This window comes from Blennius ocellaris (genome assembly GCF_963422515.1).
Source record: "Blennius ocellaris genome assembly, chromosome: 9".
NCBI classification, from domain to species: domain Eukaryota; kingdom Metazoa; phylum Chordata; class Actinopteri; order Blenniiformes; family Blenniidae; genus Blennius; species Blennius ocellaris.
Genome location: NC_137658.1, coordinates 6,796,401 through 6,821,008, shown reverse-complemented (window position 1 = coordinate 6,821,008; position 24,608 = coordinate 6,796,401). Strand labels below are relative to the sequence as shown.

The 24,608-nt window shown below is 41.6% G+C and overlaps 1 protein-coding gene across 1 annotated transcript; it reads right to left on the bottom strand.

The window, feature by feature from the left end:
- On the bottom strand, window positions 1-20,136 carry slc16a2 (solute carrier family 16 member 2). Its single transcript, XM_080502767.1, has 7 exons — window positions 19,710-20,136; window positions 10,206-10,350; window positions 8,878-9,367; window positions 6,858-7,001; window positions 4,608-4,836; window positions 1,403-1,669; window positions 1-1,294 (listed from the first exon to the last, which is right to left on the bottom strand). Exons 1-6 carry the CDS (start codon window positions 20,131-20,133, stop codon window positions 1,419-1,421), a joined length of 1,683 nt encoding a protein of 560 aa, XP_080358893.1. The 5' UTR covers window positions 20,134-20,136; the 3' UTR covers window positions 1-1,294; window positions 1,403-1,418.
- Between the last annotated feature and the right edge of the window lie 4,472 nt (window positions 20,137-24,608).

The following is a 24,608-nucleotide window of genomic DNA, read 5'->3' as shown; positions in this document are numbered from 1 at the left end:
TCATGAACATTTTAATAGAGTAGTTCCATGTAATATAACTTCTACTTTCTAGTATCAAAATCCACACGTGCTCTCCCTCTTCCACGCGCATCCGCTCACGCACACACTCACTTAAAAATAGGAAAAGTTTCCAATTAACAATAGAAAAATGCCTTTTATGAAGATCATAAAAATCTACGCTATCAACAGCCACCAACCTCCAGTAACAACTGCATGATCCCAACTGAACGCCGCGCCCCACATGACTCACAACCCCCGTCGTCCCGTCATCAAAGCCGTAGCAAGCTGTTTATGTAGATTAGCTGTGAGCACCCGGCTAAAAATTTCATCGGGCCAATAAAACCCGTCAAGTTCACCGATTATAAATAGACATTAAGGCTCCATATATTCATTAAAAAAAAAAAAAAAAAACAACTCGCATCAACTCTGAATTTCTAAATCCAGACAGCAAACGCTCAACTCCTTCACTCTTAACTGCATGAGTCAACATGCAACATGCTCCAAACGTCTACTGCGAATCATTAGCAGGTCAAACACGATCAGGGTTCTTTGCATATATCCACCATCTTCTGTCTGTCACGTTTGACACTCAAACCGTGAGTACTGCCAGTCCGAAACATGGATGCGGTCACATTAAGATGATTGTGTCTAGTGGCTCATCTATCAGAGGAAATGTCGGTTACGTCCTGTGACATTTACAAGAGATAAGTTTGTCCTGCAGCCGCGATGCGGACAGTAGAAAAGAGGTGAATGCGGCAAACCTGTAAATCGATGAAGGCAACTGAGTTTGAGAGTGTGTTTTGGCAACGGTAACGAAACAATTGTGTCAAAATAATTCGATGAATGAGGTACTACATATAGAAATTGTGAAATTTATCCCATCACTTGTTCATCTGACTGCGTTTAAAATCTAAAAATAAGTGAGCACTTTTTTTCTTTTTTCCAACAGCCCTAAATGCAAGGCTACGCTGTTAATCCATCATGTCTTTGTTTAGTTTTTCTCTGGGAAGTGTGTGCTACAGAGTCCCGACCGACGCAACATATTTAGTCGACATTATGCTGTGCTTAACTTCCCCATATGTTTCCGTGATCCAACGCAGCTGTGCCATCTTTTTAATCCTCTCTGTGGCATACCACTTCCTTTGCATGACAAAAAGCAAACATCCAACGGGGGTCTAGGACGAGGGAAAGGTTGAAGTTCAGCCAACAGATTGTCCGTTTGTCCGTAGTGGAGACTTCTAGTGAGGGAAAAGCCCAATCTAAGGGTGACAGAAGGTGCTGGTGGGCAGAATCCCTAAAGAAAAGGGGAAACAAAAACAACGAAACAAATATGAGGCACGTGTGCATTGTGAATATTTTTAACGGGTTTTTATGATGCATGATAAATATAAATGCGTGTAACCTTCGTAAAGTGTGACTCAGATGTGCGTCTCCACGTCGGTGTAACCAGGCAGGATGTCCCCGTTGGAGCAGCTCTTGGACTCGCCGGCTGATTGGCTGGCGGGCAGCATGTGGGCAGTCGTGGACGTGTCCTCTTGTGACGCCTGGCATTTCTGGAGCCTGCGGTGTATTAGGGGCACAAAGAACAGCACCACGCCCCCCACCATAGGAGGTACCCCGGCCAGGGAGAAGGCCACCGTGTAGTTCCCGAAGTAACCATGGAGGAGACCTGTGGAAGGCAGGGCACATTCTTACTGTTATTCTCAGACAAATATGAAACACGAGTTCATCAACTTCAAAGAAAACAGGTAAGAAAAACACAGTAAAGGGAGCAGAACATCTCGTGAGCATTGACCTCTTTTCTCATTGACCGTAAAGTGTATATTATGAATTGTCTTAAAGGCTTTAAATCATGCTTCATATTGTAAGGATTTATGTGAAAAGTCCAACCAATCCCCAAACCCACAAGGAAAGGTTCATTCACATCCGTTGGACTGTTATTACAATACAACACTGAAATATTAACTTGCATTGAGTCTATTGGGAGCCATACATCCTCAAATGGCTCCATTCTGCTGGTTCTGAAGTCAGAATTGAAATCTGAAGGCAACCAAGATTTTCAACTTTTAAGTTTATTGTCATAAATATATCAGAAACCATGTTTCACTCCCCAATCAAATTCTTCCACTGCTGCCCACAGAGCATGCCAACATTAAAAATAGCAAATACAAGCGCATGTAAGGAAACTCAGATTTTTAAAAACTATGTTCAATGTGAACAAAACGTTGTGGAAAATGACAAAACCTCGTCTCTGGAACGAGCTGCCTGAGAACGTAAAGCTTGCAGGATAAAGTTTGATTTAACAATTCAATACAACACTTTTCCAGACTTATCTTCATTTATCATCACTGCTATCAGATGTTATGGTCCTGAAGCTATCCACTCTGTTTCGTTTTTTGTTTTGTTTTATTGTTGATGGTTCGCAGTTTCAAGAGCTAATTGCGGAGTTTGCCTGTCAGCCACAATTTAAACACATAGATTTTAATTGCGATAAGTGTAAGTGTGTGTGAGCGACTGTCTGCCTCTCTGTGTCGTCTGCCCAGGCGCCCAGCCATTACAAACCGAACTGTTGAAGTCATGACCATGATTCGTGTCTTTAAATGTTTCTCTTTGTAAATGTACTTTTACATGGAAAACTTTAGTTTCAATTGTACATTTATAGAAGACTAATATTTATTTTCTCATTTCATCATCGTCTCTGTGGCTTATATCTCCCTCCTCAGATTTTCTTATTTTTGCAGCATTATCAACACCGAATGTGCGAAACAAATAAGATTTGTGAGTACTGGTTTTATGCTTTGGTCCATTCTAATAATGTGTAGGTACACTGAAGAATCAGCAGCAGTGACACAACCACTATAATCTACTCAAATGGTGTGACAACACTAAACAGTAACAATAATTCTGTTGTTTTTTTTTATATACATCAACAATTTATCAACTTAGAATCACCTCTCATCTCCACTAACAAATGGCTCCATGTCCCCAGCACTGCGAGTCAACAAGGAGATTGTACCGTATAACACGGAACTTAAACATCACCCTGTCTGCGGTCCATAGATCCACATCCTATATTTATCCACACGAGCAAAAGCAAACAAAGTGCAGCACAGTGACAAAGCAAGGTCAACAAGTTTAACAAGCCGAGCGTGTGACAGGGGGAGGAGAGGGAGTGGGGAGGGAGTAGGGGGGGGGAATGCACTTACAGTGTTGCCTCTTACATATGCATTCTTGCTCAGGAACTGTACAGGCTGTACAGAACATGGTGATAAAGTGATAATCTCATTCAGACAAAAGCGCTGCTGTTTTTATTTTAGAATGGAGTGTAAACATTTGGGGGGGATTTTTATATAGTAACGCCAATAATGAGAAAAAATGAAACTACTGTATATGCCTTTATCGCCAGCACTTTGCTTGAAAATAGGTTGCAACAAATAGTGTGATCATTCAGCTGATTACCCGCTTTAGGTTGCGTCCCACTGGGACTGGATGCTCCAAAACATATCATATGAGAGAGGTAACAAAGACTGACGGCACACAAGAACTGTAGGAAACAAAGAGGCGGTTTGCCTCTTTATGCTTCACTTCCCCTAAATGTTTCTTCTGTCTAACTACAGCAAACGTTTTTATTAAAAGCTACAGTCATTCTTCCTTCTAAAGGTATTGTCTAATATTATACAGATCCGGAATAAACTACATAAACTACTACTTTTGTTTTTTGTTACAACAATTTTCGAAAGACTTGCAGAATAGCTTTCAGAATACTGAATCATAGACTAATAGCGGTGTTACTAATAACCAATATCTCTGTTTTGAGCACACAGAGCGAGCATGAACGTTCATATAAGAAGTACATCAAACCTCTGATTTCAGCTTGCTGAGGCCAAAGCCAGTGGATGTGGAGAGTTGTGCGAGTTTGGCAAGCAAGAGCCAAGAGATATCTGAGTCATGAAATTATTGCTCTACCATTAGTGCTCTTATAGGGGCTCCTGTAATGCAGGCTGAGGCCACAAAGGCCAGGAAAGAGCTGCCAGGAAAGCTAAGTGTTGAGCTGTAAAAGCCGTGCAGTTACATGTGAGAGACAAAAGACGTTGTAAAAGGGAGCGTGCAGGTTATTAAATTAGTGCTGGTGTACACACACCAGTTATTGAGGGGCAGATGAGAGGAACGTCAGTCCTGAAGGGAAGTGAGCACTGAGATCTGACTGTGTGTGTGCTTTTTTTTTTTTTCCCCCTAGTTCCCAGAGACAACATGCAGCTGTTTCTGAATACAATCCTCCGTACCATCTACGTCGCTGCAGTCAGGCCTTCACTCTCACATATTTTGAGTCAATCGTACAAGTTCCTTTCTATGAAATGACCCTCGGTTCAAATGTAATTCTGTGGGCAACGGTGTCGTCTCTTTATGTTCTTGGTTGCCCGGGTGAGCAGAACATTTTATTATGGCTATAAAATCCTGCCCATCTGTTTTTCTCTGCTAATATCAATCAGCTTTTAGTGTGTCATTACTGCCAACATCCTGAATTTGGCTGCAATGTGCCAGATCACTGTGAGTTCACGTGGTATAAATCAGTGCGAAAGAAGGAAAATAAAAGTGTGTTTTCTCACCGGCGATGGGCGGACCCGCTGTCATGGGAAGAGACATGAGGCCCAGAAGGTAGCCTATAGCCTGTGACGCCTGCATGGGCCCGACAAGCTCAAAAGCTATGGGAGCCATCATGGTGAGGAAGCATCCGTCACACAGTCCCAGGAACACGCACACGGCCACCAGCCCCTCGAACACCGAGCACTGAGGAATCATCATGGACATCAAGCCGAGAGCAACGAAGGACACCACCTGAAACAGAATGAGGCGGAATGAACCCCTGAATGTCTCGTCGCTATTTGCTGTACATTTAAATTACAGTGAAAGAAGTGTCTGAAAGCTGCACGTTGAGAAATAAATACATCGTCTGTTCTTAGATGGCCCGTGTCGTTTGTGTTTTTAAATACAAGACAAGCCTGCAGGCCAGAAAAAACGTTGCTTGTGCAAGTGAATTCGCCTTTGACATACTGTTAGGGCACTATACTGTTAGGAACTGAATTGAACTTTCATTATAGATGTTTTGATGGGCGAAAGAGCACAAAATTGCAGAAGACGCATGTTAAATGAATTGAAAATCTTAAATCTGTCAGATGGTTTATTTCAGTATTGTGGGTGTCTGTAAAGATCTGCAGAACTCTCGACAGTCACATAAAGCTGTGGGTTTTTTTTACTCAGCTCGAAGTCCCAGGCAAAAATAAATAGTGTGATGTGATCCTCTCTCGTGAGAAAAAGACTAGAGAGTCTGAAAGAGCTACATGGTGCAACTATTAAACCATCTATACGTTTCAACTCTTAGAAATAGTGTTCAATACTTGATAAAAGTAGAATGTCTTTATTGTGACGTAATATAAATACGACTGACCAGCATACTTGTTTTGTCTGTATTTTTACAAGCAATCTAAAAAGCCAATGTTACCAACGAAGCTTAAAAAAAACCATATATGTTTATACCAAACAGACCAGCACGTCTCTATCATACATGTATGACAATTTGTGCTTACATTTCAATTAGTCCGTGACTCGGTCTCTCACCGCTGATGTTAATCACGCTTGATTGCCTTCAGAACATGCACAGCGAGCGTGCTAGTTCTGGTCAACACAGCTAATGGATAAGCTGCGTGATTGCATTGAGCAAGAACAACATGTACAAACGCGAGAAACAACAAACTCTGTCACCCTTTACATTGCTCTCAGCAGCTGCTCCATTTTGAGACGGTCTGACTCACATTTAACTGCAGCGATTAAGTTGAATAATAAAGACAAATGTGCCTCTCTAATCGCAAACACCCTTTAATTTCGCCCAAGCAACACTAAAGTCTTTGAATAAATATAATTATATGAACAATCATATTTTTCAGTGCCGTAGCACTGTTTCAAATTGATTGTATAACACATAAAGAGGATTACATTAAATACTGTGTTCATAAGGAACCAGCGACAATAAGTCTTTATACTTGACCCCAAGTATTATTTCAGGCTAAAGTCTTTTCAGTTTACAAATTAACAAGAGCATTATGTGGACATGTATATTAAAGGTATAGTAGAGGATTTTCTTCTTCCGGGTGGATCATCAAAATAACTGGTCCTCCCAATTGTCAATCATTCTGGTGATATATGACGTAAGCCCGTCGTACGTGCCCGTCCCTGCGCGCAGCTCAGTCCACACGGTCCTCATCAAGCCGGTGGCCGACCCGACGCATTATTCTCGGACATTTTTACACAGTTTCACCCCCTCTGGTGCAAATCTTCTTGTAAAGTGAGCTTATGTGAGCGATGCCTACTTATGACTTGTAAACAGAGCGTGCACGAGGAGAACTGGGCTCGTGCATGTCTCTCGCACGCGTTTTAGTAGGCGCTCCGTCTCGGGAGCAGGTACAGCGTTGCGCATGCGCACTTTTTTCAAACGGTGGAGAGGGCGGTTCTTTCCTAAAATTCCTGAAAATCCTCCTGTATACCTTTAAGCAAACACAAGCTTTAAAGCAGAGAGCTTGTTTAAATAAAATCTGAATGAGTAATCAAGAACAAATGTTACTGTGGAGTGAAATATGTCATTGTTTATTTGTATGGAGATGGGTATGCAGCATAATGCCACACTCGAGCATCTCGAGGCATTAGGATGCTACAGCAACAGCCAAATGATACAAAAGAAACAGCAAAACTCAAGGGGATAAAAGTGTGGCTCCTGGCAATTTTAGAAATACTGTACAACTTCAGCCCCGCACCCACACACCATTTTAAATTGTCCACATTTTTGTGTCGAGTCATCCCTTCACCTGCATGTAGATCTTCATCAGACCGGGAATGAGGTCCCCGATCTTGCCGAAAACAAGACGTCCCACCCCAGATGAGGCTCCAATGCAAACGAGGAGCACCCACTCCTTCTGAGTCTCCTTGAATTGCTCCTTCACGAAGTAGATCTGACAGACAAAGAAAACAAACGATGTCTTAAGCTGCTACCTGTTGTGCTGCTTGAGAAAAACAGAAAGTGCTTTAATGGAAAAGACATGGTGCAACCTGCTGGTGATTATTTGAACATATTTTTCCAATTGAGTCAATAAATTTTGTGAAACGACAATAACAAAATGTCTTCATCCACAGACCTTCGAAACAGCAGGATAGGAAGACCCATCGCGTATGAGTAAGACCCTCCCACTCTCCTCTGGTATGACCCCCCCCAAATCAGATCCAAAACATGAAACCACCCTCTGAAGTCTTTCCTGAACATACCGGCCCTTGTGAAATATTTGCTCTGCTTTGAAGGGCTCTACACTCATCAATGGCCATAGATTATGCATGTTTAGGAATACAGAGAGGCCATACAGGAGAGGTTTCCTGAGGTGGTCGAGCCAATACAAAGACCGGGGCTGTGTTTACATCTGGGCCCGAGCCTGAAACAACAGGCCTGACAGAGGGAGGCCGGAGCTGGAACATCCGACATCTGGATAGAGGGAGATCAACTTCACAGCTCAATGCTTCTGCTTTACACTACATCCCCCATCTCGCACTATCTCACACCAAAGCCGACCATAGGTCAAGCACAAACTTTGCAAACATGCATTTTGCATCATAATCATTACAGAAAGCAACTTGGGAGTGATTTAGCTTCTCGATTCATCACTATGTCATGATCGTCCTATTCAAACTTTGCAGTTCAACTCTTGCCATAAAATACAATATCAAGGATAAACAAGCTGCATGGTCAGATTTTTTACAATGGGAGAAAACAGCTATTTGAGCATATAAAAGTAGCATTATTGTCTCTCTCAGCCCATGTTGAGGCTTTCAGGTGTTTGACTGACAATAGCTGGCAGGCTGAGCCAAGGCACTGAAACAAAAGACAAAATATACAAATCAGCGCTGTTGCTTTAATCTCACAACGGTTGGAAAGTGTTACGTTCGGTGTGGTAACTGTAAATGGTATATATATATATATATATATATATATATATATATATATGTGTGTGTAAAAATTTAAAAAAAAAAATATATATATAAAAAGTCTGCCAGATTGAAGGTGGAAGTTCCAGCTTTATAAAGCGGAGAGTGTGCTTGTATAGTGGTGTGGCTCAATTCAAATAAATTCAGATTAAATAAAAAGAAGACAGAAGGCATCTATAGGGAGTAATATGGTTCTCTTTGAAATATGATTATCTTTATCCTCTCCAAGGACAACAAACCTTTGATTTCCAAAGCAGATATGGAAACCGCTATGGGAAAAGATTGAAAACACTGTCACACACTGTCATCTTCTGAAAACCTGGCAGCCAACAGACAATCCCAGCAGTTATCCTCACATAACCTATTATCACACTGAGAGGAACAAGCAAGACAGGGTGCCGCTGCTCAATTACGCTGCTGACATGCATTCCATTGTCCTCTTTCTGAAAGGCCCACAGAAATCGAACGGCATCAGACCACCTACAGTGCAACAGCACAGCTCCAGCATCAATCTTCTGCTCACTCCGCTCAACAAGCCAGCTAAAACATATAATTTTATATCAAACACATCATTATATACAGTAGGTTCCATCAGTCTCCGTACTGTCATTGTCTCTCTGTGAAGGTACCTATATTATCAATGGAGTTTCAACATTTCAATCACACAACAGCAAAATATTACATAAATGATTGGTAGTTTGCCAATTAGGCAAAAAAAAAAAAAAAAATTGATTTTCATAAACATAGTTATTTACTTCATAGAAGCTTTCACTTACGTCTCACAGCAATTCTAAGAAACACATTTCTAATCAGTATAAACACGTCAACAAAAACATACCAAATAAATGTTCTTACCAGATGAACGTATGGCACAAAGTAGCCCAATACAGCTGTGGCGACTCCAAACGCCCACACCCGGTACGTCACGATGTGAAACACACGCAGGTTGAAGTACTTCCGGACCGTCACCACGGCCCGGTTCCACTTGCTGCCACCCTGTGCAGCCTGAGTTTGGGGTTCGCCAAATCCAGGGCTCATACCCGGCGGGCCCATGCCTCGTCCGGCGGGGAGCAAAGGTTTAAACGTGAGTGCCAGCAGGGCCTGGACCAGCATGAAGAGGCTGAGGATCTGGAAGGTTCTGCTAAGACCCAAAGGCTCCACCACCTTCTTGAGTAAAACCGGGAGTCCCATGGAAAAGAGGCTGGCGCCGGCAGTCACCACGCCGTTGACCAGGCCCAGGCGCCGGCGAAAGTAGTGGCCGAGGATGACCAGTGAGGGTTGAAAGGCAAAGGAGGAGCCACAGCCGAACAACACACCGTATGTGAAGTAGCGGAGAACCAAAGAGCTACAAACGGAGTGAAAAAAAAAGAGTAAATGGGGAGAAAGAGTAAAAAAAAAGGCTATTGCATAAATAAACGAATGCTACGGAAACATTTATTTAAAAAAACTTAATTACACAAAACCTACTTGTGGTTCAAAAGTTAGCAAGAACTCACAACATTCAGTTTGATTACTGCAGTAAAGGTTCAGCAAATGGTTTAAAATGTAAAGTTTAACATCATCTGAAGAAACTGAAACCAGTTGTTTAGTTATCTAGTGTCTTTTTAATTGTTTCTATCAAAAGTAAATGTTTCCCGCTCAACCATGTAGTGCAGAATAACCTGTTGGACTCAAAGTCTGCTCGCGTAACTTTACAATCGTAGTCCATATCTAAATCTTAAAGGAAAAAAAGCAGTTATAAGCATTCTGTGGTTTCAAAGGGAAGCTCCATAACATATGATCAACAGGTCAAATGATGTCAGAGCTGATAACTGTTTCTGAAATGATAAAATATGGTGGTGTGAAGAAGCGTGCTTATCAGATCTAGCAGTTCAGAGAAAACTAGACGCGTAGTGGTGATGGTGCATTGCAGGTTCTATAGGTACCAAGTGGATTTATAACAAAAGGTTGAAATACGCTACATTAATTTTGATCATCAAGATAAGATCTATGTTGTTACATCATTGGCTTGTCTCTATAAGAGTTTTGTAAAGGTCATGTGCGTTTTCTCTCGATTTCTGTTTGAATAAAGACAAATTGATAAAACAGTATCTGAGTTCCACTGTTCTTAGTTCTATCCGAATCGTGTCCTTCACGCAACGGAGAGTCTTTTGCATGCGATTCACTTTAAAAACATGTCTTACTTTGCAAACGATGTAGTGAGTAGCCCGATGAACGCCAGCGATGCCCCACCAACGGCGGTCTTCCTGCAGCCAAAGTGGTCCGTGAACATGCTGACCACAGGTGAACAGAAGAAGATCATACCCATGGCCAGGGCGCCGACCCAGGCTGCAGAGGAGAGAGAATCCATCATCAGTAACAGAAAAAATACTACAAGCAGTAAAAGAAGGGCAACACAACCTTTTATTTGATTTATGGATATGAATTCCCGTAACATGAATTACCCCCATGTTGCTATAAATCCACATACGGATCTATATTACGTTGTGTGGTGGCATTCACACCCTAGCTATTGAATTTCTTTTTTTCATAGAAGAAACCCAGCTTGTTCTGCCATGAAACTCCTGTTACACATCATAAAGCGGAAACGTTGATCTTAAAGAAGCTTTATTATTCTTATTGTGAACCAAAATCTATGTTACATATACTGCTAATAAAATGCCTGTCATGACTATTGACTTTGCACCAGATTTGGTTTTTATCTGCATTGGTAATAATTGAGTAGAATTAAAAGGGCAACAAGGCATGCATCCCTTTACTCTTGTTTGGCATGACAGTCTGCATGTGTGCCATCTGGCAGGCCAGTCAAAGGTAAATGTGGACTTCATGTTACATCTTGTCCTTATTGTGCCCTGTGGGCACAGTTTAACACAGACAACCTGAATACTTTAATGTCATATAAATGTCATGTTTGCAGAAGCTGGATGCAGTACTCAATAATTAAAAAAATATTTTAAAAAAACATTTTTCTTGTGACCATCATGTGATTTTGTTATTAAACTAAATCTGTTACTCTTCTCCTAACTGCAGACATGAACCAAAGCGGATCATTCCGGTATGTAGTGAAATATTCAAGCAGTGTTAAAACACAACGGGGCAGAATTGAGACACAGTGTACCCTGTAGCACAAACAGCTCATGTCTGGGTCCAATCTCCAAGAGACCAAAGGTAGCCGTCATGTCTACCACTGTGTGTCGCCTGGAGGTCACACTGATCCAGCAACTCAATGGAAATGAGACCGGAAAGACTGATAAATATGCGATTGGACTGACTGATTTGTGGAGTGACACATGCACAAGTTCAAAGACTCTGCAAGTTCTGCAACACTACTATTACACAACACGAACGGAAAAAAGAAAAAAAAAGTCTTTGTTTTGGAGATTCACATTCTTTCCTATAAATGTATACATTCACTGGTACATACAGTCCACTACAAAGCCAAATTCTGAATAGTGTGAGGGTGGGCCTGCACCACAGTCTTCCTATGGTTTATTTGTCCAAGCGGAACATGGGGAGGGAAACGCGCTTGTGTGGTATGTACTTCTTGAACTCAGGCCATTTTATAGCTTTCACCTAAAGGCGCGACATCCACAGAAAACAAATGCAAATGTTTTTCAGATCTCAGCCAATATAGCCGACATGGAGCGAGTTTTTTGAAGGGGGGGGGATAGACCATTATTTGTTGTTGGATCTTGCTGTTCCTTCCCATTAAAAAAAAAAGTCTCTGGCAAAACTACATGAGATCAGTTCCAAAACTATTTGAAAAGTCCAGTGATTTATCACAAGATGATTTCACACCGTTTTTGTTACACGTTGGAAAATCCCCCCCAACCATGCAAAAGAATTTTTAAAAAGCAATGATTATCTTTGTACGAACGTCATGCTTACAATGAAAGACGATAAGATAAAAAAGTGATGGCGAAAGTGGTAAAGCAGGCCGTGCTTTAATGAACGAATGAATGAATCTTTAGTTCGAAAATACAATGAAACATTTAGACGAATAAAACAAAAAAACAAAAGAAACAACTTACTCCACTTAAGTCTCCATTTGCATGAACGAAAAGGAGCAGCGAGAAGTAAAAACTGATTTAGTCCTGCCCCTCACGGACTCCTATATCCCGGTCAACAACCCATGACGAAGGTTCCTTAAATCAGATTTAACACCAGCAGTTGCACATATGTTTGCAATAAACTATGGTACATTCGGATTCAATGTTCTCCATTTAACAAGCAAGACCTCACAAAGATGAACTATTGAACCACTCGAGAATCAGTCCTTCATATCGTCTTTTAAACTGATTTTTATTTGACATTTGTTTTATCTCCATTCCTAATTTGTTCCACAGGTGACTCAGAAAATATTTCTGAGTAGCGTGCACTTTGTGAATCTTGAAATTTGACTTCCCTCTAAACTCACAACCACTCACTGTTTCACAGAACAGCCCAAGAACTTCTGACCGAATTGTGTTGGTTTTCATCGGGATGTGCCCTTCTTGTGCCTGGAATCTAAGAAATAACGGCAACGTGTTTGAGTGCTGCCGCTACTGGGATTACTTTTACCATCATCAGGTTTTTTTTTTCCAGCATCTCATGTTCTCGCTTATTGATGTAGCTCTCACATGAGACCACCAGCAAACCTTTCTGTGCCTTGTCCATTACCACATGGTCCAGAGGGTTTTTCTGGAACGGCCACAGGCACTTAACTCGTTCTCTGCTCGCCACTGTGATCTCTCCTCCATGAACTTGTACTACATGTCCCACCGTGGATGACGTCGCCTCCTCAACCTTTTGGAGTTCGTCAGAGAAAATCTTGTTTCTGTGTACGCAGCTGTGAAACGCATCACATTGGATCAAGTATTTCATGCTGGCATTATGAGTCCTGGATCAGAATAGCATGCTCTTTCCGTACAGTTCAGTTTTGACTTTATATGGAGCCGCATTTGATGTGTACTGGACTGCACTCCTGTGAAGAACATCCTGGATGCGTCTGCTCTGCAGAGTAGAGCACATTATCTAGTTGAATAGCTGAAGAAATGGGTTTGAAAGAGGAATGACAGCATCCAAGGCTGAGAGCCAGAACCAGAAGCTTTCATGTAAAGCTCCGAGGCTCGATTATAACGCAAGTATCTGCATATTTGTCTGAGCCAATAATACATAGACGAGGTCTGATTTAAGGTCCAAAGTGCATTCAGTGGATCAATAGAACAGTTCTGTGTCTCATTACTTCACTGTGTCCTCTGTATTTTGGCCAAACTAACCCGCAAACCCCCTTTTCCCCTGCCCCTGACACAAGAAAAGGTCTGTGAATGGGCCGAGTGAAGTGGACTCATTAGAGGGGATTAGGTCTAAACACTTTCAGACAAAAGGAAAAGAACACAGTGAAGGAGAGAGAACCGGACTGGGGGGGGGGGGGGGGGGGGGGTAGCAGTAGTTACAGGGCTAAACAAACCTCCTTCTCTCTGTGTGATAGATGCAGTCTGACAGCGAGAAACCAAGAGAGAGAGAGAGAGAGATGCTGGAGGTTTAAAGGAACATCCAAATTCAAATAAGGGATTTGCCCAAGTTCAAGAATTGTAGTTCATCAGAAACTCCTGTCTTCAAAGAGATAATATAAATGTGGATAATATAATGAATTCTCAATAAAATAACAAAATTAAATAAAATAAAAAAAAACTATAGTACATATCATCAATGAATGACTTCAATGACTACGTCATCATAAAACTTACATTTTTAGAAATAGTCCTTTTTATGTGTATTACAATATTAGCTGGGAGTTTTTATATTTTCATCTGATCTTTTTAATACTACTGCAATAATGTAATTTATTGATGTACTGCCAAAATGGTATTATATTGGCAAAATAGTTAATTACATTATGGGTTGCTACACTGGTAAACAAGGTGTCATTTGCACATGGTTCTGCTTCAATGTCTGGATAAACAGGATACTGACAATAGAAACATGCCTTTGTAAATTATTTGAACATGTTTTTTTCTTTTTCTTTTTTTTTATTTAAAACCAGACAGTGTTCTTGTTAGAATTGCTTCTGCCCTTTTAATTAAACGTCTTGTGAAGCACGAACAAAATCTAATTCACATCCTCTTTATCAGATCTGAGCAGAACCAAGTCGTTTGGAGAGATGGCCCCCGCGGTACACAGGAAAAACTTTATCAGTCACACTTACGTCACAAATATGTTTTTCTTCTAAACCCATGTGTGCCAAAGTGATAATTAAATTAAAAAGTGTCACTGTCAAAATGTTTTCCCACAAAAGTGTTTGGGAGCAACGCAGATATAACAGGAAGTATTTCTTCCTCGAGACAATACAACACGGTGTGTATGGAAACGTTGCGGGTCCTCGCTGTTTAAGCAAACAATGGCCATGTATATTTTTGAACTATCTAAGGAAACAAGGACATACAGGACTATACCACTGACGTGGACATCACTCCTCAAGGCCATGTGAAAGCAGATGCTGGAGCTGGACAATGATGTGTGATGGAAAGGTCACTTGGCACAGAAAGTATGAAAGGCTGATAAAACACTTAAACAGACATTTAAGCCTTAGCTTGGAAACGTTGATTCCCATAATATGAACAAAAAATGACCAGAATTCAATTTTGTTTATAGTAAACATTCTCCAAATTAGAGCAACTTCTTAATATGGTTTCAGTAAAAGATCGACTGAACACTTTTGATTCACTCCGTCGCACTATTCATTATGTGATTATTTATCTAACTCGCAGCTACAGGCATATGTTTGACCATGAAGATCTGTCATTTGCACCACTGTTATAAGCAGTGCTATTGTTTACACTGTTATATAAATCTAATTTCATATTTCTAAGTTGTATTTCCCAAGAGCAACTAGTGATCGAACTAAACCGAAGGCATGTTTTGCCCATGTAAGTGGTGAGCATGAACAATTGTCATGTGAATCACGACTCTCGTCAATTAGGAAATAATAGTTTGAGAGAGAACAAAGTTACAAATCATAGTGTCTATAAAAGGTTGGCTAAGGACTAACGACTTAAAGGGTTGGCTTACAAAATTCCCAGACTGCATTACCAGCAAGTAGTCCGCTTAGCATTCACTTTCACTGTGACTTAACAGTGTTTCGTGAAAGCAACTGCCACTGGCATGTCTGCATAATTTAATGTTTAGTACATTCCTGACTGCGAGTTGTTTACCAGCTGTGATTTTGTAGGCTCTTCAGGCTTATCGTTCTTAATTCCTCACTAGGTCATATTGAATGAATGCATTCAACTGTCATGGCACTGCTCTTTCCACAGCTGACATTAAAAGAGATTATTCTATTAAGAAAAAGAAAAAAAGAAAAAAAAAACACTGAACCTTGTGCAGAACGTACTGAAGAAATACAATGAAAAGGCAATATTACACTGATTGTTTGAATAAACAACTACAACAATGTGTTGTAGTTGTGCTTTGGTACACACTTTTACAAGACGAGAAATCATTTATTGTAGAAAATAAACAACATTTATGTGTGTGTACGTGTGTGTGTGTGTGTGTATATATATATATATATATATAAACCTGTCAGACTGTATTTCCTGCTGTTATAAATCTCCAAATTGAGATGTCATCTGAAAAACATTGCTTCTGGTTATGAGAAGGACAACGCGCCAAATCCACATCGTCATCTGGAAGGGTGAATCTGCCAGAAAGCCTTTATATTAAATGCATATGTCTTTGGTGTTGAAATGAACTCGCATTCGGGTTCGTTCACTGGCCTCATATTTAAGATGCATACGACATGGGCTCTGAAAGACTGAAAAGCTGCACGCATCAATCTCCTGCAGATCGAACATCTTGGCATGACAGGTGTATCTTCCTGTGCCGTGTCATTACAGACTACAAGCTGAAATTCAAGAATAATTAATAGGGAAAACCGTAATCCACGGTCCTTTATGCCCAAGGATTTTTATGCAACTGAGTGCGAGTGTGTGGAGCCTCTGAAGACGGATCCAACCTGAACCTGTTCCCCTGCACTCTGGAATGCTAAAAATGCCACCCTGCACCTCCATCTGCCAACATGGGATTTCTCGCTGCTCAGAAGATGCCGGAGAAATCTCAGGGAGTAAAGCGGAGCACTGATTAAACACAACAATATATATGTGATTCAAACTGAACTCTTCCTATATAAATCATGTATTGTTGTGTTTACTCTGTTGATAGTTTTCATTTGATGTTTTTGATGATTATGTGTACTGTCTCTTTAAAAAGACAAAAAAAAAAAAAAAAAAAAAAAAGCTTTGGCTATACAAATATTAGGAGCATGTGTTTATTTTAAGTGCCCAATAATAATCCGAAAATCTTTTCAAGCCCAAAGAAATGTCAAGTGCCGACATCTCTCCGGTGCCTTTAGGTTATAAATACCTGCTAATATGTACAAGTGGATTCATCGTGACAACTTACCGCATTCCACCCCAATACATTTTGATGGCTGAGCAAAATAACGGGCAGGGTTCAAGGTTGCAAAAGGACAACAGTGGTGTGATCAAACAGACAAATAAATGATTGCAGCACAACCTTGCAACATTTCGAGTCTGTGTCGATATTTGAGTTTTAATGTGTGTTTCTGCAGTTGCCATAGGCCACTTTTGAAAATATACTGTAAAATTTAGTGTGTGACAGTGGACAAGTGTGGCACATGTGTTATTAAAAATGTTCTTACAGGACTGTTGGTGATATGTGCCAGGCTTATCAACGTCGTCAAATGTCTTTTCAGCCATTTCATGGACAACTTTAATACATAAGTTGTGTGAAATGGCTCTTCTTCAGTGCTACAATAGCACTTCAAAATGAGCGTGCCAGGTATAATCGCCGTGCTGCGTTTTTAGACAAGGTAATGAAAGTTTAAAAAAAAGAAAAGAAACTAATAAGGACTGAATTTCATTTTTCCTCAGGATTGAATTCAACTGAACATTTAGACACAATCAGGACACAATGTGCTTCAATGAGCTTCTGATTTTTTTTTTTTTTGTCTCATCACAATATCTCCCGCTGTTCTGTCTCACACATGCTGCATATAGACAGAAAGCAGGCACGTAAATGTAAAATTAATACCCCACTCACTCAGTCCCTTTCTTCTGTCCCTTCACACAGTCCCAGGTTCTGCAAACCCGCAGTCGACAAGTGCTGCATTTTGAACTCCCCTCGTCAGGTTCAGCGCCCCCGAACACTGTCCCACACCACCGCACAAGGAGCTGCTCACTCCCCACTGAATGGAAATACAAGCACTGTTCTTTGTTTCTCCCATTTTTGAAAGAATGCTGTGCTGGACGCCTGCGCTACATCCACAACAATCGCCACATTTTTGCTGTTGTGTGTGGTCCCTTCAGGAATAAAACTGGCTACCATGCTGTAATCGTTTAAGAAAACGAGACCATCTGTGAATCCTAACCCCCTCACCTCTGCCTCAATACATTGTGTGTGTTCCTACATTAAAAAAAAAAGGGCAGCTCTAACCCCCCCACATACTGAAGGGGTATTTTGAAAAGCTCTTGTTTACCCCTCAAGGCTTAATAAATAACTCGCAAAATGAGCTCAGCAACACCTAATGAGAATCTTGTAACTGATATTTAACCATCTCCAGTCTTTTCTTATTGCCCAATCCCCCCCCTGTGGTCCTAAACTTTTCTAACTATTGAAACGGCTTGCCATGTTTTAAATGGTTTACAGAACTAAGTGACTTTAACTCTTTCCCACAAACCCCCGAGACTGGATCGTTCAAATACAGACTGTACAACATATTGCAATTGAGCTGTTTCCCCAATGTTTCCCTCTGCTGCCGAGGAGAAAGATCAGAACACGGCCTACTCACTTAATCTGTTCTCATAAGAGAATACACCAAGAATTAAATCCAAAGAACAGCTGGATATGAAATCCTTCACAAGTCCAAAAAAGGGGGGGGGGGGACAGATGAGGAAACCTCTTGACAACAACTGCCCTTTGTGGATGCAACATGTCAGGAATAAGTCTGGTTTCAAATGACTCGTAGAACACGAGTGAAAAATCATACTGTAGATTCATGATTGTCATGCTTTGTGCCGCACAAAAATGTGAATGTAATTCATTGCCTGCAGACACAAAATGTGCTTTTCTGACAAGGTGCAAGATGCTATTAAAGATATCTACCGGTGCTTACATAAACAAAGACGAAAACTGGGTTTCAGTTTGTTTTCTTTTTCCCCCTCTGGCTGTCTTCACACTAATAATACTGAAAGGTACAACTGTTCCAGGTAACAGTGTTTGAACAATCATCCATTTACACATTCAAACTAACTGACTCTGAAGCTCAATAGGGAATACATTTTGAAAAATGACCCTGGACTTGGTGAGTTTAAAAAAAAAATGTTTTTAAGTTCACTGAAATGTGGACAGATCATACAATGAATGCATCCAAAAATGTTCTATCTGAAGAAAGAAGAAGGAAGAATAAGTCCTGTAATTGTTAATTAACTCGGGAGCTTATAACAGGATTAAAACTGCCGAAACCAATTTCGTGCATTTTAGTACCATTTTAAGAGAAAATATTTTGACACTGACCCAAACTGCAGTTTTGTCGTTTTCTTTTCTTTTTCAACATGCAGAAAATATTAATTTTAATTAGAAAACAAAAGACATTGATGAACTACAAATGTATCTGCAAATGAATTGTCATATTCCTAGAAAGCAACATCGTTCATTTTTATGCAAAGGATAAATTTCCTCTTCTGCTCTCTATCCAGCCCCCACCCACCCCCACGCCCCCATTGCCATGCAACTTTATGTCAAGTGGCAGAAGTAAAAAAATAAATTAATAAATAAAAGTATAATCTTAAAATCTCCTGGTGAAACCTCGTGACAGAACCCTACACAGAATGATTTGATAAAAATGCTTAAATTACTCATGAAGCCAGACTCAATGGCCAACAACAGTTGCATTGTGACATGGTTAATGGAAGTTCCTGGAATTAATGCGTCACAAGGCCTTTCTTCTTACACTGTATGTGGGAGTAACAAAATCGATCTCCAATCCAAAAAAAACAAAAACGGTTTTGCTATTTTTCTCATCACGTTTCTCATCATGAGTTCCTTTCTTCAATTCTGATACAGAATTTGCTAAAAAGGTAATAAATCCAAAATTGGACATGCCACATTCTTTTTTTTTGGGGGGGGGGGTGGGGGGGGGGTGTACTGCCTTTTAAGAAGAATCTCCAACTTGATACCCTTGGGGTAAAAGACCTCATCAAAAGTCTCTTTGTTACAAACATGCATTTGCTGCAATGCTGGTGGAGAGCTGCTGCTGGTGAGGAGGCAGCTCAGAACACCACAAAGTAACTGAAAATAACATGCACATCTTACACGCATGGGGTGAGGCACACGTGTCATATAATAATATGTTCAGTGCACCGATTTAAGTGCAAAGCGATCCTGCGTGAACTCGCGAGCTGACCCACATATGCGCCATGCGGCAACGTATGGCTTCACGTATGAAATTGGAGACATGACATGATCACCAAGTGTGTTTCTTTTGTCCTGGCGTTCCCCTGACAGCGGCGAGCGTGAACCGAGCCCGCATCCTGAAGTGACTCCATCCGCATCCACCACCAGTTGATGCGTGCCGTTTGATCCGGGGGGGGGGGCTCACCTGATCAGACAGTCTGGCTGCTACTCACCCACTTTGAACTGCGATGTCTGGTCGTCTGGGTCCGTGTGCTCCTTCACCAGCATCGTGTGCAGGATGCCGAAAGAGTTCTGGATGCCGAAGATCGACCCGTTGCACCAGGTGGCCGCGAAAACCACCAGCCAGCCGAAGCCTCCCTCCGGGGGCGCGAATCCGCCCCCGTGGCCGTGGTCGTCCGCCTGCACCCCCGCCTCGGAGTCGGAAGCCGGGGACGACTTGCAGCCAGCCTCGATCAGCCGCACGTCGCTGTCTTCCTTCGAGATTTTAGTCTCGCCGCCCGCCGCGTGTTCATCTTTTTTGCCGTCTGAGTCCCTGAGAGCATCTCTCTGCTCCATCCGAGGATCCGCAGCCGGCTGCTCCGTCTGGGACACTCCGTCGGACGGCTGCGCTTGGCTGTCTAGACCGTTGATCCCCATGCTGTCTGGTCCGCTGGAGAGGTTACTGTGGGCTCCCGGCGCACACGCATGGGATATAGGTCACTGACATAAGAGCGCCGATTTGAATAACTGATTTGATTGGCTATAGATCTGTCAAGCGTGCAGACCGGACGGTCCTTTACGGGTAAACGAGCCACCTACACTCCGCGCGCGGAGACAAAAGTCCTAGAGCGTCAACTTCTGTGAATAAAACCTGCGCGCGTTACATGCGCGTGGCTGTCTACCAGCAGAACCCCGCACACAACACGCACACACACACACCTTCTCTGTAACACGCGCAAACTGCAGACTTTACGCCATACATTCACTTCTCCTGGCTCCTCGGTGCCAAAACACGGCTCAACCTGAGAAATCGTCTGCTCCGCCTCAAACTGCCGAGTCGTCCTGTCACGCATGCAGCTCCCACAAAATAAAAAGTCCGCAACACCTCCCGTGCTTAAAAACTATGGCCAGGCGCTCCTCCTCCTTCATGTAACATCTCGCCGCGGTGGAAGCGGGACATAGGTAGGCCTGTGCGGGTCCCGTGGGCAGTCTCCGTGTTCCTTAACTGTCAACAAAGCCCCAGCCGTCATTCTGCCTCTCGCCCCCGCCTCCTCCGTCAGGCCAATGGACGCCGTTTGGAGCCGAGACCGACCGAGCGGCTTCGTGTCTTCTTACGGAAAGACCCGAGTGGGACCCGAGTGGGATCCGAGTGGGATCCGAGTGGGACGGGACGAATCACAACATCCTGTCGTTCAAAACAGACATCCGCCGCCGCCGCCGCGTTTCCGACTAATGAGAAGAAAGAGTGCTCACTGCCCGTACACACTGAGGATGTATCTGATACTCATGAATGAATGAATGAATGAATGAATGAACACGATTTCCTTAACAGACGAGTAAAACGAGTATTTAAGCAGCAGTTAAATAAACCCACCTGGTTTAAACCTGCAATGTCCGGCTAACTTATGTTAGTCCGAACATTTGTAACTATCCTAATAGAGGGTTAATAGAAAAACTATCAACAAAACTATGATTTCAACTTCACTTTCTGATATTCACTGGGACAAAAATGTTGAGCAACAAAAACGTACTCATGATGACTGCATTGGGGTTAGAAATATAAAACACATCTGGAACAGTGAAATGAAACACAGATCATGATTTTTTTTTTATGTTTTGCTTCGTGACCATTTTTATGGTCATAATAATTAATGATAATACATTTGTAAAGCACTTAACACTACAGTTGCAGTCGACAACAGATTAATTGGTAAACGTGACAAATGATTAATCAAGACTATGAAATACATCATAATAATATGCAACAAATGTATAACTGTATTCCCAGAAGGTATAAAGCCATTCCATCTATTTACCAGTCGGTTATGTTCAATCATATAAAACCAGATGAACAAGATGAGTTTTTTATATGAATGCTCCAGAGTGTCTCAAACCTGTCCCTGCCTTGTGCAGAGCTGGAAAACCTATTGATTTGATTTGACGTTCAGAGAAATAGGTCTACAGGAGCAGTGGGGAAGATGAACAGCAGTAGCGACAAAATCACCGCCAAGTGGCGCTACACTTCTGTGTAAGCGCTTAACAAAAGATAATAAAAACAGAATCAGAGCTTGTACATGTTTATGTTTATCACATTTCATTAGATCATTCATTATATTGCAAATTTGACTTCATTATGACCTCCCTTGAATATTGAGGATAAGGTTAAGTCATACTTCGGGGTATTTACACTAAACTGACATGTTCCAATAGAGCCACTGTGTAAACAGTCTGAGTAGATTGGTGATGGAAAAAGATTTATTTAGGTGCTCCAGTTTCATAAGCCTTCTATCTGAACTGTAGTTTTCTTGCCATGAAGACAACTGAAATCTGTCACAGGTGTCACAAGATGTTTAATACGACGGATGTACACATTTGTGTAACACCTGTGGGGGGAAAAAAGCAGAAAAAAATGTTCCACATTGTCAAAGTCCATCAACGTTTATTTATTCCTCATGTGTTGCATTGTGAAAATCACATATTGATTCGGTTTATTTATATTAAATATGTATGTTTAAAATACACTTTTCAGACAAAAAAATAGGTCTACAAAATAGATAAACTTTTTTTTATTTCTTAATATTAATATGAAGGATGAATTTTGTTCATGGAAAAATACAAACCACTGAATGATTGATTCTTAAATAAAATAGCTAATTAGATTATATGGTGTGAATTGTACTTGAGTGTGAGAAGAAAAGAAACCTTCTTTATAAGGAATGACATTGAAGTTGCGGTGCCCATAAATCAATTTGTTATTTCCACCTCCGATGTTGAGAGCATGTCAGGCGGTCATGGCAAAATGTTATTTTTCAAATCACAGTTTGGTATTAGACATCAATCCATCCGTCTTCTACACGGCTCCATCCAATCCCAGCTGAAGGCAGGGACTGGACACCCTGGACAGGTCACCGATCCATCATGGAAACTTCACAAAGAACCAGAATAAAGACATTGTCACTGTGAGGCAAAAGTGCTAAACACTGTAAGGCCTCATGTTCACGTTACAAACATTCAACAGGGACACAGCTAAACATCTGATTTTATTATTGGCATAGTATTCCCCCTTGGTGTAATCAAAGAAAAAAATCCTTCTGGCTTGTTTTTTTTTTTCTTCTTCTTCTTCTTTATAAATACAAACAGACTTTTTATGTTCCGTTCCCACAGAAGAAAAAGTTTTGATATCACCATTCATGGACAATCGCTTCAGCAGTGAGGATATTAAAGTTAAATCAAATTTAAGACTGTTATCTCAAATACCGGCAGTCGTACGCTGTATTGTTGTGTTAGTAGCGGTAGGAAACGAGGCAAACAAATTGTTTGGAGCTGGGCGACAATGATGACACAAAGAGACAGAAAACGCGCCAGAAAGATAAGTAATACATGTCCTGTAATCATTCAAGTATGCATTGGATTCAGGAATGTGAGACTTTGTTATCCACTCAGGCTGCTTCATCATCTCACGGCTGTTTTCAATTAGGCCCTTGAGGGTTCAATGCACAACAAGGCCCACGTCGGCCCCACAGCTGGTTGGCGGCTTAAAATAGCAGTTCGCACAACTTCACAGTTTGATCATACGACTACGCTCAGATTCCTTTAGAATGAAGTGGGAATGAAGAGGCGACGGGGGTCAAGCCCGGGGTAGTGCTTCCTGTCTCGGCTGAAATACTTTAAATCCTCAGGAGAGGTGTGGGTAGCAGGGGGATGAGGCCCACACATTTCTGAGCTCAAGCCCGAATGAACAAGTGAGTAAAGATGAAAGTGGAGGGGTTTTCCGTCTCAACCGGCTCAACAAGTATGTTTGCCTGGATTATTAATATGTTGTACAAGTAATATTTAATGAAGCACCCCCCCCCCCCCCCCCTCCCCTCCCCTCCCCACCCACCCCTCCATCTCTGCACTGTCTTTTGAACACATCTGGCACATGGGGGTGGCGCTTAACATGCAGGTTGTCTGACACGTGACAAGACGCATGCTGCAACACGCTGCAGCTGGTGGGAGAGCCAAGCTGCACTGGCAAGCAGCTAATTACTTCGAATAGCATGACTCACCCTCTGTGGCTCCCTTTATTCCTGAGGGACCTTGGAACCACAGCAACACAACTTTGACTGGCTGCCTCGACACAGACAGCAGAAAGTCGTGTGGAAATACACTCCATCTCCTTAGTGATGCCGCCCACTCCAGATATACCTACTGGGCAGTTTACTCATCGGCACATATAGGCATGTTGAAAGACACAACAATGGACTTTATCAGCGGTACAATCTGTACTCACTGTGTGTCTCACTCCCGTGTTGCGCCTGGTTTCACCTGAGAGGAGATTACATGCATTCCTCCGGGAGTCGCCCACCTTCGAATCATGAGAGGCCGAGCACTCTATGCTCATATCATTTCATCAGATTTTCCACAGGGAGAATGAACCAAATACACAAAACTTTGCGTTTTGATTCAGCCCAAATAAATGGCAAAACTGACACACTTGACATGGACTGTTAATACTGACGTGTTCAGCTAAGGCTGCTATTTTACTAGTATAAGCTCAAGCATAAGTATAATCATCACATATGTTAATGTATAAAAATACAACTATATAATGGAAAATCTTCATCCATTCATCCTTCTTTTATACCAATGCACCCAACTCAGGGTCATAAGGAACTGGAGCCGATCCCAGGCAGCAGACAACGGAGCAGAGAGATATAAAACCTCACACACGCACTAGTAAGTATAAGCGATTTACAGACACCAATTAGCCTTAAATGTATGTGTTTGGACTGAAAAAGCCATGCTCAATCAGCTGCAATCATTTTACAAAACTGAACAACCAGAAAAATATGTGAAATCTCAACATGTTGTTTATGATCTCCTGGTGGAAAATACTGTGAAATGTCCTCATTCTGACGCCCTCGTTTTAT

What these genes read in the sequence shown, in the direction of transcription:
- slc16a2 (XM_080502767.1), bottom strand. Translation starts at nt 20,133, where the DNA reads ATGGGGATCAACGGTCTAGACAGCCAAGCGCAGCCGTCCGACGGAGTG. An exon ending in TGATGAAGATCTACATGCAG is followed by an intron (nt 4,837 to 6,857) that starts GTGAAGGGATGA and finishes ATTCTGTTTCAG; the next exon opens with GTGGTGTCCTTCGTTGCTCT. An exon ending in AGCGGGTCCGCCCATCGCCG is followed by an intron (nt 1,670 to 4,607) that starts GTGAGAAAACAC and finishes TGCCTTCCACAG; the next exon opens with GTCTCCTCCATGGTTACTTC.